The 12,736-nt window shown below is 39.8% G+C and overlaps 1 protein-coding gene across 2 annotated transcripts in view; it reads left to right on the forward strand.

Moving 5' to 3' along the window:
• Nucleotides 1–12,736, forward strand: part of HYDIN (HYDIN axonemal central pair apparatus protein) — a 420,256-nt gene that overhangs the window by 282,281 nt on the left and 125,239 nt on the right. The window contains exon 25 of one of the 2 annotated variants that reach the window (XM_044932145.2): nt 3,798–5,057. The exons of the other annotated variant lie outside the window; for it this stretch is intronic. Coding sequence (XP_044788080.2) covers nt 3,798–3,834 — 37 coding nt within the window. The 3' untranslated portion in view covers nt 3,835–5,057. Of the gene's footprint in view, nt 1–3,797; nt 5,058–12,736 lie in introns of those variants that run through there. 2 annotated transcript variants of the gene reach the window in all.

Here is a 12,736-nt window from a genome sequence, read left to right on the forward strand (position 1 = left end):
GCTGAAAGGGTGGGAGTGGGGCACAGCTCCAGACAAAAGCTGCAGTATGGTGGGAGGAATGCGGGAAAAGCAGATGGCACACACTTGTCAGTGTCCACAGTGGCCACGGCACAGACTTCATCTGTAGGGGGGCAGTCAGGGAGAGGACTCTGGGCAGGTAGACTGGTGGAAGCACGTGAGAGGCCTGGGATTCCATGATAAGGACCTTAGACTCTTTCTTGGAGGCACTGGTGAGATTTGTAATCAGGAGAGTGACAGAGACAGGTTTTCTTGGAAAAAATAACCCTTAGCAGCATTCAGCACAGTTGTCCAACCCTTCCTTCCTGAAACATAATTCCTTTCATGTCTTGAATAGCACCATACTCTCCTGCTTTTCCTCTTGTCCCCTCGACTGACTATTCCGCAGCTCTTGGCCAGCAACAGCTGGAGTTGTGGGGGCACAGGGCTCCCTCCTAGGCCCTCTGCTCCTCCTGGAGTCGCCCCACCCACAGCTTCACTCAGCTCCTGTGGCAGAGGCTTCTGAATGTGTATCTCCTCCTAGAACCCTCAGAGTTGCAAGTTTGCCTTCTTGACATCTCCTCTTGGCTGTTTCACAGGTGACTCATGTCCAGTGTACCCCACTCCAAACTCAGGCTCAATCGCCTCCCTGCTTCTCCTCCAGGGCCCTTGTTCCAGTAAATGACCCCACCGTCCTCCTGGGAGGCATCCAGATTTCTTCCTCTTTCTTATCCCATGTGCCCCATCAAATCCATCACCAAATTCTACCTACTCCACCTTCTAAAAACCTCTCATTCCCATTTCCATGGTTGTTACACTAATTGAAGGTACCCTTGCCTCTTCCCTGGACCATTGTGATAGCCTCTGACTGGGTTTTCAGCCTTTAAGGACACCCGTGCTTTTTGAGATTAAGTACAAATACTCACTGTATTCTTCAAGGCTCAACATGTACCACCCCTGCATTCCTCTCCAAGTGTTCCTCACTCTGCTGTCCACTACCACCTTGACATCTTTCTGTTTGCTCACATGCTAGCCTCTTTCCTGCCCCGTGCTGTTATTGCCTCATGCCTTCTCTCTGCTAGAAGCTCTACCTGCTCACTTAGCTAGCCCTGCTGCCTTGTCAAGTCTGAGCTTAAACTTCCTTCCCTGAGAAGCCTTCTCTAAGACCCTTCCCTACTGGAGATCCCCTGTCATAGGCACTGGTAGCCCGTCTCCTCCGTGACTCATCACATTTGAACTCTGGCTAAGGTTCAACTCCCCTGCTGGCTCTTAATCCCTGTGAGACTAGGGAGCGCATCTGACCTGTGGCCTCTTTATCCCTGGGCCCAGCACAGTCCATAGCACAGAGTGAGTCTTGAAAGAATATTTTTTAATTAATCAACTTCTCTCCCTGCCCCTGGTATTTGTAGTGAGAGGAGAGTCATTTCATAACTGGTTTAACATTCTTTTCTGTGAGCTTCCTGGCACCTGCCAAATGGAAAGGTTCAAGGCATAAATGTCACCTTGCGTAGAAAAAAATGCCACTTGCTGTCCAGACAGACTCTGTCTGTACAGCCTGTCAGGAAAGCATGAACCACTCATTGACTAAAGGTCACTCTTATCAGATATACCAACACAAACCTTTCATTTCCAATCAGAGTTCCTCTAACCCCCACAACTAATGAAACAAGAGCGTACAAGAGGATTTTCCTTTTTATTAGACAGGATATGAGGAGATCTCGACACTGTCAATATTCCTACCTGTCACAGCACACATATATCACACCGAAGGGAGTGTGTGTGTACATGTGTGCAGACATGTGTCTGTGCATTTGGGAGTTTGTGTATATGTGTGAGATTTTGTAGGCAATTCTGACTCCGACATTCAAAGCATCTCTCTTGTTGGAGCATAATTTCTGTTCCAAAAATTTTTCCATCTCATGTCACACATAAAAACAAAGAAGTGAAGTGGGCAAGTGTGTTTGCTGTGCACTCTGTAAGCCTGCCATTGTCTGAAACCCACTCATCTATGTGAGTCCCTGTGCATGACAGGGTTCTAGACTGACTCTGGTAGATGACAGTCCAGTTGCTCACGTGTAGTGAGGAAGCTGGGTGACACATCAGGGCTGGGCACGGCTGCCAGCCTGGCCAGCGCTGTAGGAATGTACCCTTTCTTTGGCCTGACTGCTCAGCTGGATAAGAACATGATGTGTCATGGCATCCGTGTAGAAGGAGAGCAAAGAAACACCCACACTCAAACCAGGCTTTGCTCTGAAGAGACCAAAGAGAGCCAAGCAGATGCTGGCTCAGCTGGTATCTGTGCCCAGACTAAGAGCTGCAGGCTGACGCGATGTTAGAACTTCGAGCATGTGGACCACGTGGTCCCCAAGGACAGCTTTGCCTTTTCATTTCCAAACCAGATTATAAATAAATCAAATACAAGAGCCTAAGGGAGCCCAGCCTGACAGCAAAAGAACATGTATTGTTCTCACACTGATTTTTCTGTGGTGAGCATCATTTATCCAATATTGTGATTGTAAGAGGAGAGTGGAACGGCTGGAAGCACGATAGAGGGACGCTCATTGCCTGGAGGCTTCTGTCTGTTTCTTCATCACCCCTCACTCTGTCTTGCCTTGGAAGTGAAACTTTTTAAAGACACGGAGTCAGTGGTAGCTGAGGTCCTGGGCTGTGGAATTGGACATGGCTGGTTATGTCCTCCTAGGTCTGTGCTCCTGTGCCCTGGTTTACTTACCTGTAGAAGGGGGTGATGCAGAAACCGAAAAGAGTTGTTGTGAGCACTATATGTTTATGAAGTGCATGTGTCTCCAAGATGACACTTGAAAGAAAAATCTGCAATTGGTGGCTGTTTTCAGGTCTCAAAAGGTTCCTTCATCTCTGTTCCTTCCCACCAAGGGCTGCTAAGCGAAACCCTCCCCAGGACCCTAAGCGTTAGAACCACAGGATCTTTAGACACCAACATAATGGACTCAGACCCCTTTTCCTTCTAAAGGGTAGAAACTCACTTCCCTGTACCAGGCCACATTCACCAAGGCTGAAGCCGAGCCTTCACAGGCCAAGTGTGGGCAGGATGGCCAGGCCCAGCTTGCCTCCCTGTCCTCCCCACCACTCCTCTCCACAGCCAGGTAAGCCCAGACTCAGGGTCAAGGACAAGCCCTTGCTTTGCCCAAAGGCCCAATCAAGAAAACAAAAATGTTTAGGGGGAAAATAAAACGAGGCTTTATTTTTCTTTCAAAACAAAAATAATTTGATTGAGTCCCTTGGGGCAGGCACTGGGTATCCTTGCACCACAGCCTTCCAGGGCTGCTCAGTACGCTGAGAGCCTGGTCTCTGAGGCAGCCTCCCACTCAGCCACCTGCCCCACCTGACTTGGTGGATGGCTGAGGGTCCCTGAGCCTCGGCTTCCTCATCTGAAACGAGGGCGATTGTAATGGCACCTCCCACATATGGACGTGGTGAGGATTGACTCCACCCCTACTCAGAGCTTAGATCTTCGTCCATCACGTAATAAATGATCAGGAAATGTCAGGTGTTATGGTCATTCCTTTATTGAGGAAATCAGTGGATTGGCACCCCTGTGCAAACACAGGACCTATTTGAGAAGAAGGGTCCCAGAGTTGGCTTGGAGATACCTTCTCCTGAAATCAGTCAAAAGCTACAGAGCCTGAGGGCCACAGGTTATCTCTTGCTGGCCTGAGCATTTATCCCTTTCATAAATAACCCTCTCCCTTCCCCCCAGGCCCTGAACCTCTTGGAATCCTTTAAACTTCTGCAGTCATGGTTTTTTCTTTTCCGCCTTCCAGGAAGTTTGTACAAGAAATTATGGAGCCTGAGGGCTAGAGGACAAGCAGCTCTGTTGAGGGAGCAAGAAGGTCAAAAAAGGGAACAGAAGTGGCCACAGATGGCTTCAGACAAAGTGCCAAGTCAAGCTCATATGCCCCTCCCACCCCCCCTTTTTGCCCTAATTCTCCCCCTGCTTGTATTTGAGCCAGAATGATGATTTTACAGCCCAAAGAATGACTCCAGGGGCACCAGGGACTAACCCTTCACCTGTATGAGCTTCCTTTTGCTGCTGTAGAAGACCACCATAAGCTGATGCCGGCAGGAAGTAGGCAGCACACCTAAAGGATTAGTCTAGATGAGGTTAAGAAAGAGCGCGGAGGCCTGAGGGATAAGGGGTGAGACTTAACCAGAACCTCCGTGGCCTCCCTCACCAGTTCAGGATGTCCTGTGACCTGTTCTTCTGAGTCATGTATGGCTGAGGGTTGAGGGGCAGTTGACCTAAGAATATCCCCTGAGCAGTGGGGCAGAGGTACTGGGGATTAGAACTTCAACATAGTATTTCAAGGGGGACCTTGAATTCAGCTCATAACAGTCTTTAGTTAAAAAAAGTTTAAATCAGCAAATGTATGAGTAAACATTCGAAGAGTAAAAAGGTCATGACATCAGAAGCCCATGAGCCAGGGAAATGGTAACAATATGACTGGAAGGTTCTGCAGGGCCAGTCAGGTCATGCTAAGAAATTTCATTTTTCTTCCAAAATGTGGTGAAAAGCTATGGAAGGGTTTAAATTAAGAGAGTGACATGGGCTACTGTGAACCAGAAACAGCAGTCCTTAGAATAACTGTAACTGCAAGAGGTCATTATCAGCAGGCCCATTAAAGGAGGGACAGACTCATTAAAGACACTTCTATGGGTATACTTAAGAAAGAAGGAAAATTATCTGATATAATGTCTAAGATTCAAGAAAGATTTCTGAACTAAGAAAATGATACATTATGGGTAAAGTTAAACTCCATTAACTACATAAAATGATAATAGTAATGTAAAATCTGGGGGATAAATATTTCAATATAGGACTGAAATATTGTTCACTATGAAAGAGGACAAATCAAAGATTTTAGGTCTTTGAATTGTTCCAGAAGAGGGAAAAAGTAAAGGGGACAATTACAGTCAATCCAAAGATAAATTTAAAAATTAGGGGAAGGGGTGACATGGAGAAGATACAGAGAAAATTTTTAAAAATTACAAAATAAAATGATAAAATAAATCCAAATGTATCAGTAATTGAAATCAATGTAAATTAAACTAGCTAAGAAAATGGCTGTGCTTCTGGATTTTACTCACAATTATTTTAAAAAGAGATATCTGAAAAATAAGGACATGGTAATGTAAAAGGATGGGAAAGGATAAAACAGGCATATCCTGAGGGGGAGTTCTGACAAACCTATGACACGTCAGTTCAGTTCAGTTCAGTCGCTCAGTCGTGTCCGACTCTTTGCGACCCCATGAATCACAGCACGCCAGGCTTCCCTGTCCATCACCAACTCCCAGAGTTCACTCAGACTCACGTCTGTTGAGTTGGTGATGCCATCCAGCCATCTCATCCTCTGTCGTCCCCTTTTCCTCCTGCCCCCAATCCCTCCCAGCATCAGGGTCTTTTCCAGTGAGTCAACTCTTTGCATGAGGTGGCCAAAGTACTGGAGTTTCAGCTTTAGCATCATTCCTTCCAAAGAACACCCAGGGCTGATCTCCTTTAGAATGGACTGATTGGATCTCCTTGCAGTCCAAGGGACTCTCAAGAGTCTTCTCCAACACCACAGTTCAAAAGCATCAATTCTTTGGCGCTCAGCCTTCTTCACAGTCCAACTCTTACATCCATACATGACCACAGGAAAAACCATAGCTTTGACTAGACGGACCTTTGTTGGCAAAGTAATGTCTCTGCTTTTCAATATGCTATCTAGGTTGGTCATAACTTTCCTTCCAAGGACTAAGTGTCTTTTAATTTCATGGCTGCAGTCATCATCTGCAGTGATTTTGGAGCCCCCAAAAATAAAGTCTGACACTGTTTCCACTGTTTCCCCATCTATTTCCCATGAAGTGATGGGACCAGATGCCATGATCTTCGTTTTCTGAATGTTGAGCTTTAAGCCAACGTTTTCACTCTCCTCTTTTACTTTCATCAAGAGGCTTTTTACTTTCATCAAGAAAGTTCCTCTTCACTTTCTGCCATGAGGGTGGTGTCATCTGCATATCTGAGGTTATTGATATTTCTCCTGGCAATCTTGATTCCAGCTTGTGCTTCTTCCAGCCCAGCGTTTCTCATGGTACTCTGCATAAAAGTTAAATAAGCGGGGTGACACTATGCAGCTTTGACGTACTCCTTTTCCTATTTGGAACCAGTCTGTTTTTCCATGTCCAGTTCTAACTGTTGCCTCCTGACCTGCATATAGGTTTCTCAAGAGGCAGGTCAGGTGGTCTGGGATTTCCATCTCTTTCAGAATTTTCCACAGTTTATTGTGAGCCACACAGTCAAAGGCTTTGGCATAGTCAATAAAGCAGAAGTAGATGTTTTTCTGGAACTCTCTTGCTTTTTCCATGATCCAGCACATGTTGGCAATTTGATCTCTGATTCCTCTGCCTTTTCGAAAACCAGCTTGAACATCAGGAAGTTCACGGTTCACGTATTGCTGAAGCCTGGCTTGGAGAATTTTGAGCATTACTTTACTCGCGTGTGAGATGAGTGCAATTGTGCTGTAGTTTGAGCATTCTTTGGCATTGCCTTTCTTTGGGATTGGAATGAAAACGGACCTTTTCCAGGCCTGTGGCCACTGCTGAGTTTTCCAAATTTGCTGGCATATTGAGTGCAGCACTTTCACAGCATCATCTTTCAGGATTTGAAATCGCTCAACTGGAATTCCATCACCTCCACTAGCTTTGTTCGTAGTGATGCTTTCTAAGGCCCACTTGATTTCACATTCCAGGATGTCTGGCTGTAGGTGAGTGATCACACCATCGTGATTATCTTGGTCATGAAGCTCTTTTTTGTACAGTTTTTCTGTGTATTCTTGCCACCTCTTCTTAATATCTTCTGCTTCTGTTAGGTCCATACCATTTCTGTTAAAAAATACTATATTTTAACTGACACGTCAGTTAAAATATACTTAATTTTGTATTATCATTTTTAAATTTTTATTCGTGAATAGTTGGTTTACAGTGTTGTTTCTATTGCACAGCAAAGTGAATCAGTTATACACATATATATATCCACTCTTGAAAATTTTAAATTCTTTTCCCATATAGGTCATTGCAGAGTATTGAGTAGAGTTCCCTGTGCTTTAAAATAGGTCTTATTAGTTATCTCTTTTCTATATAGTAGTGTGTATATGCCAATCCCAATCTCCCAGTGTATCCCTCCCCTCCTCCCCACTTCCCCCCACCCCCGCCCTGGCAACTGTAAAAATAGACTTTGAAACAAAAAAAAAGCATTGCTAGAGATCAAGAAAGTTACTAGGTCATTTTTTAAAAGTTCAGTTCACCAGAAAGATATAATAAATCTAAACTCCACATGTCTCAAAACATAACTTCAAAACACTTGAAGCAGATACTCAGAGGACCACAAGTAGAAGGAGACAAATCTACTGTCTTTAATAACACTCTCTCAAGCAGACAGAAAATCAGCAAGACTATATAGTTTTCATTGCCCCATGGAGTAGCCACCAAGGCTCATGTAGCTATTTAAATTAAAATTTTTTTAATTAAAAATGCAGCTCCTTTGTCACACTCGCCACATTTTAAGTGCTGATAACCACATGTGGGTTAGTGGTTATTGTATTTAATACCATAGATATAGAACATTTCATCACTGCAGAAAGTTTTGTTAGACAACTCTGCTACAGACAGCTTGAACACAATTAACAGGCTCAATATAATTGATATATGTTGAACATCCCACTAAGAAAAACCTCGTCCAGCCCTATGGAACATTTATGAAAAATTACCATATTCTAGGGCTTAAAGCAAATGTCAACAAATATGTTAGAAATTGATAACAAATAGATATTTAAAAACAAATAAACAAGTACATAGGCCTAGACATTTTAAAATACACTTCTGAATAATCTAGGGTGAAAAAAATCACAATGAAATTTAGTAAATACTTAGATTGAATGATGGGCTTCCCTGGTGGCTCATCAGTAAAGAATCCACCTGCAATGCAGAAGATGTGGGTTTGATCCCTGGGTTGGGAAGAGCCTCTGGAGAAGGAAATCACAATCCACTCCAGTATACTTGCCGGGAAAACCCCATGGTTAGAGGTGCCTAGTGGGCTATAGTCCATGGGGTCACAAAGAGTCAGACACAACTTAGTAGATAAACAAGAACAACAGATTGAATGAGGATGGAAAAAAAAAAATAGTGGTAATAAAAGCTGAAGTGTAGTTATAAAAAATTTTTATTGGATTATAGTTGATTTACAATGTTGTGTTAGTTTCAGATGATTCAGTTATGTATATACATATGTTCATTCTTTTTCATCTTCTTTTCTCATATAGGTTATCACAGAATTTGAGTAGTTTCTTCTGGCTATACAGTAGGTCCTTGTTGGTTATCTATCTTTTATATAGTAGTGGTGGGTGGTGGTTTAGTTGCTAAGTCGTGTCCAACTCTTGTGACGCCATGGAGTATAGCCTGCCAGGCTCCTCTGTCCATGGGATTTTCCAGGCAAGAATACTGCAGTGGGTTGCCATTTCCTTCTCCAATATATGATAGTATGTGTATGTTAATCCCAAACTCCACCTCCCCATGCTTCCTCTTTGGGTTTCAATATCTGTAAGTCTTGTTTGTTTTATAAATAAGTTTATTAGTATCATTTTTAAAAATTAGATTCCACATATGAGTGATATCATATGGTATTTATCTTTCTCTGTCTTTAGTGTGATCATCTATCTCTAGGTGCATCCATTTTGCTACAAATGGCATTATTTTGTTCTTTTATGACTGAGTAAATGTTCCATTATATGTATGTGCCACATCTTCTTTATCCATTCCTCTGTTGATGGACATGTAGGTAACTTCCGTGTCTCAGCTACTGTAAATAGTGCTGCAGAGAACATTGGGGTGCATGTATCTTTTCTAAGTATGGTTTTATTCAGATATATATGCCCGGGAGTGAGATTGTTGGATCATAAGATAGTTCTGTTTTTTAGGGAATCTCCATACTGTTCTCTATAGTGGTTGTACCAGTTTACATTCCCACAAACAGAGTAGGAGGGTCCCTTTTTCTCTACACCCTCTTCAGCACTTACTGTTTGTAGATTTTTTTGATGATGGACATTTTGACTCATGTAAGGTTATACCTCATAGTTTTGATTTGCATTTCTAGTGATAATTAGTGATGTTGAACATTTTTTCATATGCTTTTTGGCCATCTGTATATCTTCTTTGGAGAAATGTCTATTTGGATCTCCTCCCCATTTTTTGATTGGGTTGTTTGTTTTTTTGACGTAGAATTGCATGAGCTGTTTGTATATTTTGGCGATTAATCCCTTGTCAGTCAGTCACTTTGCAAATATTTTCACCCATTTTGTGGGGACAGGCCAGGCATGCTGCTCAGCATTTTTGAATTCACAGGACAGCCCCCAACAACAAAGAATTATCTATTCGAAATATTGATAGTGCTTCCATTGACAAACTCTACTTTAGATGCTTATGTTATAAAAGAAGGGAGGCTGAAAATTGAGTTGAACATTTACACCTTTAGAAGTTGGGTAAATAGATAATAAATAAAGTCAAAGAGCATAGACAGAAGGAAATACTAAATGTATGACCAGAAACTAATGAAAGAGAAAATTAAATAAAATACAAAGAATCAACAAAGCCAGGAGTTGGCTATTTGAAGAGACTATCAATAAAATTGATAGATTCAAGCAAGACTAACCAAAAAAAGACTCAACTATTGCTAGGAATACACAAGTAACATAACTACAATTATAGCAGATATTAAAAAGCTGAAATTTTCATGAGTAACTTTATGGAAAATTTTGAAAAATTGGATAAATTCCTAGAAAAATACAACTTTTGAAGACTAACTTTAAAAAAAGAAATCCAAATAGTCTTTTAATCATTGAAGAAATTGAATAGTTTCAAGTCTTTCTATAATAAAACAGTAGTCCTGATAGACAAAAGCAAGTTTTTCCAAGCATTCAAGGAACAAATAATTCCCAGCTTACACAAATTATTTTTATATTACTTATTTTTTTTATTGAAGTACAGTTGATGTATAATATTGTATAAATTACAGGTGTATAATATAATGATTCACAATTTTAAAGGTTATATTCCACTAGTAGTTATTATAAAATATTAGCTATGTTTTCCATGTTATACAGTATGTCCTTGTAGTTTATTTTGTACATAATAGTTTCTAACTTTTACTTCCCTACCCCAATATTGCCCATCCCATCTTCCCTCTCCCCACTCGTAACCACTATTTTGTTCTCTATATCTGTGACTCTGTTTCTTTTTTGTTATATTCACTAGTTTGTTGTATTTTTTAGATTCCTCAAATATGATATCATATAGTATTTGTCTTTCTCTGTGTGACTTATTTCAGTTAGCATAATGTTGTTATCCATCCATGTTGTTGGAAATGGCACAATTTCCTTCTTTTATGGCTGATAAGTATTCCATTATACAAACACACACACACACACACACGCACACACATGTGTGTATATATATATATATATATATATATATACATATAGATGACATCTTTATACATTCATTTGTTGATCGACACTTAGGTTGCTTCTGTATCTTGGCAATTGTAAATAATGATGCTACGAACACTGAGGTACATGTATCTTTTCAAATTCATGTTTTTGGTTTTTTTCCAATATATACCTAGGAATGGAATTGGCAGGTCATACGATAGTTCTATTTTTAGGTTCTTGAGAAACCTCCATACTGTTTTTCACAGTGGCTGCATCAACTTATGTTTCCATCAGCAGTATTTGAGGATTCCCTTTTCTTCACATCCTTTCCAGCATTTGTTATTTGTGTTCCTTTTTATAACTCTTCTGATAGGTGTGCGGTGATAGCTCATTATAGTTTCAAAAATTTGCGTTTCTCTGGTAATTAATGATGTTGAACATCCCTTTGTGTGCCTGTTGGACATCTGCATGTCTTCTCTGGGAAAATGTCTATTCAGGTATTCTGCCTATTTTTAAATTAAATTGTTTGTTTTTTTGATGTTGAGTTGTATGAGCTGTTTATATATTTTGGGTATTAACCCCTTATTGGTGATATCATTTGCAAGTATTAAGTACGTCTTTTCATTTTGTTGATGGCTTCCTTTGTTTACACAACTCACAAACTTACATAACTCTTGAGAAATAAAAGAGAAAATATTACTTAAGTCATTTTTTGAAACTAAACTAGCCAAAACCAATTAAGCCAGATCAGAGACATAAATATTTCATGTAATTATCACTCATTAATTAACAAATGTGAATGCAAAATATCCACCAAAATGTTAGCAAACTGAACCCAGCAAAGGATAAAAAGATGGAATATCATGACCAAGTTGGGCTTATTCCAGGAATGCAAGGTTGATTCAAGATATGAAAAATCTAAACATTCATCACTTTACTATTTTAAAGAAATATGGTCCTTTCAATAGATTAAGGAAAACCCATTTAATAAAGCTAAACAACTGTTCATGGGAAAATTCCTCAACTCCATCAAGGAGAATTTGAAAAACAATAATATGTTAAAATTATTTCCTTTAACATCACAAACAAGACAAAGTTGCACTTCTATTCAGCAATTTACTAAAAAGCCTGGCCAGCGCAAGAAGATACAAAAATAAATAAAAGGGGCTAGATTTGGAAAGAAAGAAATGAAACTGCCATGTTATGATTACTTATATAAAAAACTCAAAATAATCCATAGCAGATTATTAGAATTAGGAAAAAAATTTAGTGAGGATGATGGATGGGTATGAGTTATAAAAGCCAAATGCATTTCTGTGTACCAGCAACAAATAAAAAAGAGAATGCAAAATTTTAAATGTAGGAATAAATTTAACAAACATTGCAAATATCTTTATGTATAAAATAATTTTATTAGAACTCATTTTAAAAGATGTAAATACAAGGTGAGACATACTATGATCTTTGCTTTAAAAGACTCAATTTGTTAAAGATGTTATATTTCTCCCCAAAATTATAGTTTTGATGCACTTATAATCAAAATCCCAACAGGTTGATTCTAAAATATTAATATATGTGCAACAGCAAAGGGACAAGACTAATCAAATCCCTCCAAAGTGAGAGGTCTTTCTCTACTGGGTAACACGTTAGTATGAAAATATAGTGATTTTAATAGTGTGGTATTGGTGCACAGATAGGCAAATGGACTAAAGAACAGAATAGAGTCCAAAAACAGACCCCTACATGTATGGGAACATAACTAAGTTGAAATCATAAAACAAAGGAGAAGGAATGGTATATTCAGTGAATGATCTAGGGACAATCCACTATCTATGGAGGAAAAAAAGCCTAAATGCATCCCTAAACTCACACTATACAAAAAATTAATTCCATATGGGTTAAAGATATAAAAGTCTGAACTTTAAATATGAAAAAAATGTGGGATGATGCCTTGATGATCTCTGAATAAAGGGGAATTTTTTAAACAAGATAACAAAAGGCTTAAGGTTCAAGATAACAGAAACTTAAAGAAACTTTTCATAGTTTCTGCCTTAAATTTGAGAACTTTTATTCCTTTTTACACCATAGAAAAGAATGAAAGACAAGTTACAAACTGAAAAAGGTTTCAGAATACATATTACCTTAAAATTATTAGAGTACATAAAGCATGCCTTTGAAGGAAAAAACATGTAATTCAATTTTAAAAGGGAGGAAATGAGCAGTTATTTCACAGAAGAGATCTG

This window comes from Bubalus bubalis, chromosome 18 (assembly GCF_019923935.1).
Source record: "Bubalus bubalis isolate 160015118507 breed Murrah chromosome 18, NDDB_SH_1, whole genome shotgun sequence".
Taxonomy (NCBI): Eukaryota; Metazoa; Chordata; class Mammalia; order Artiodactyla; family Bovidae; genus Bubalus; species Bubalus bubalis.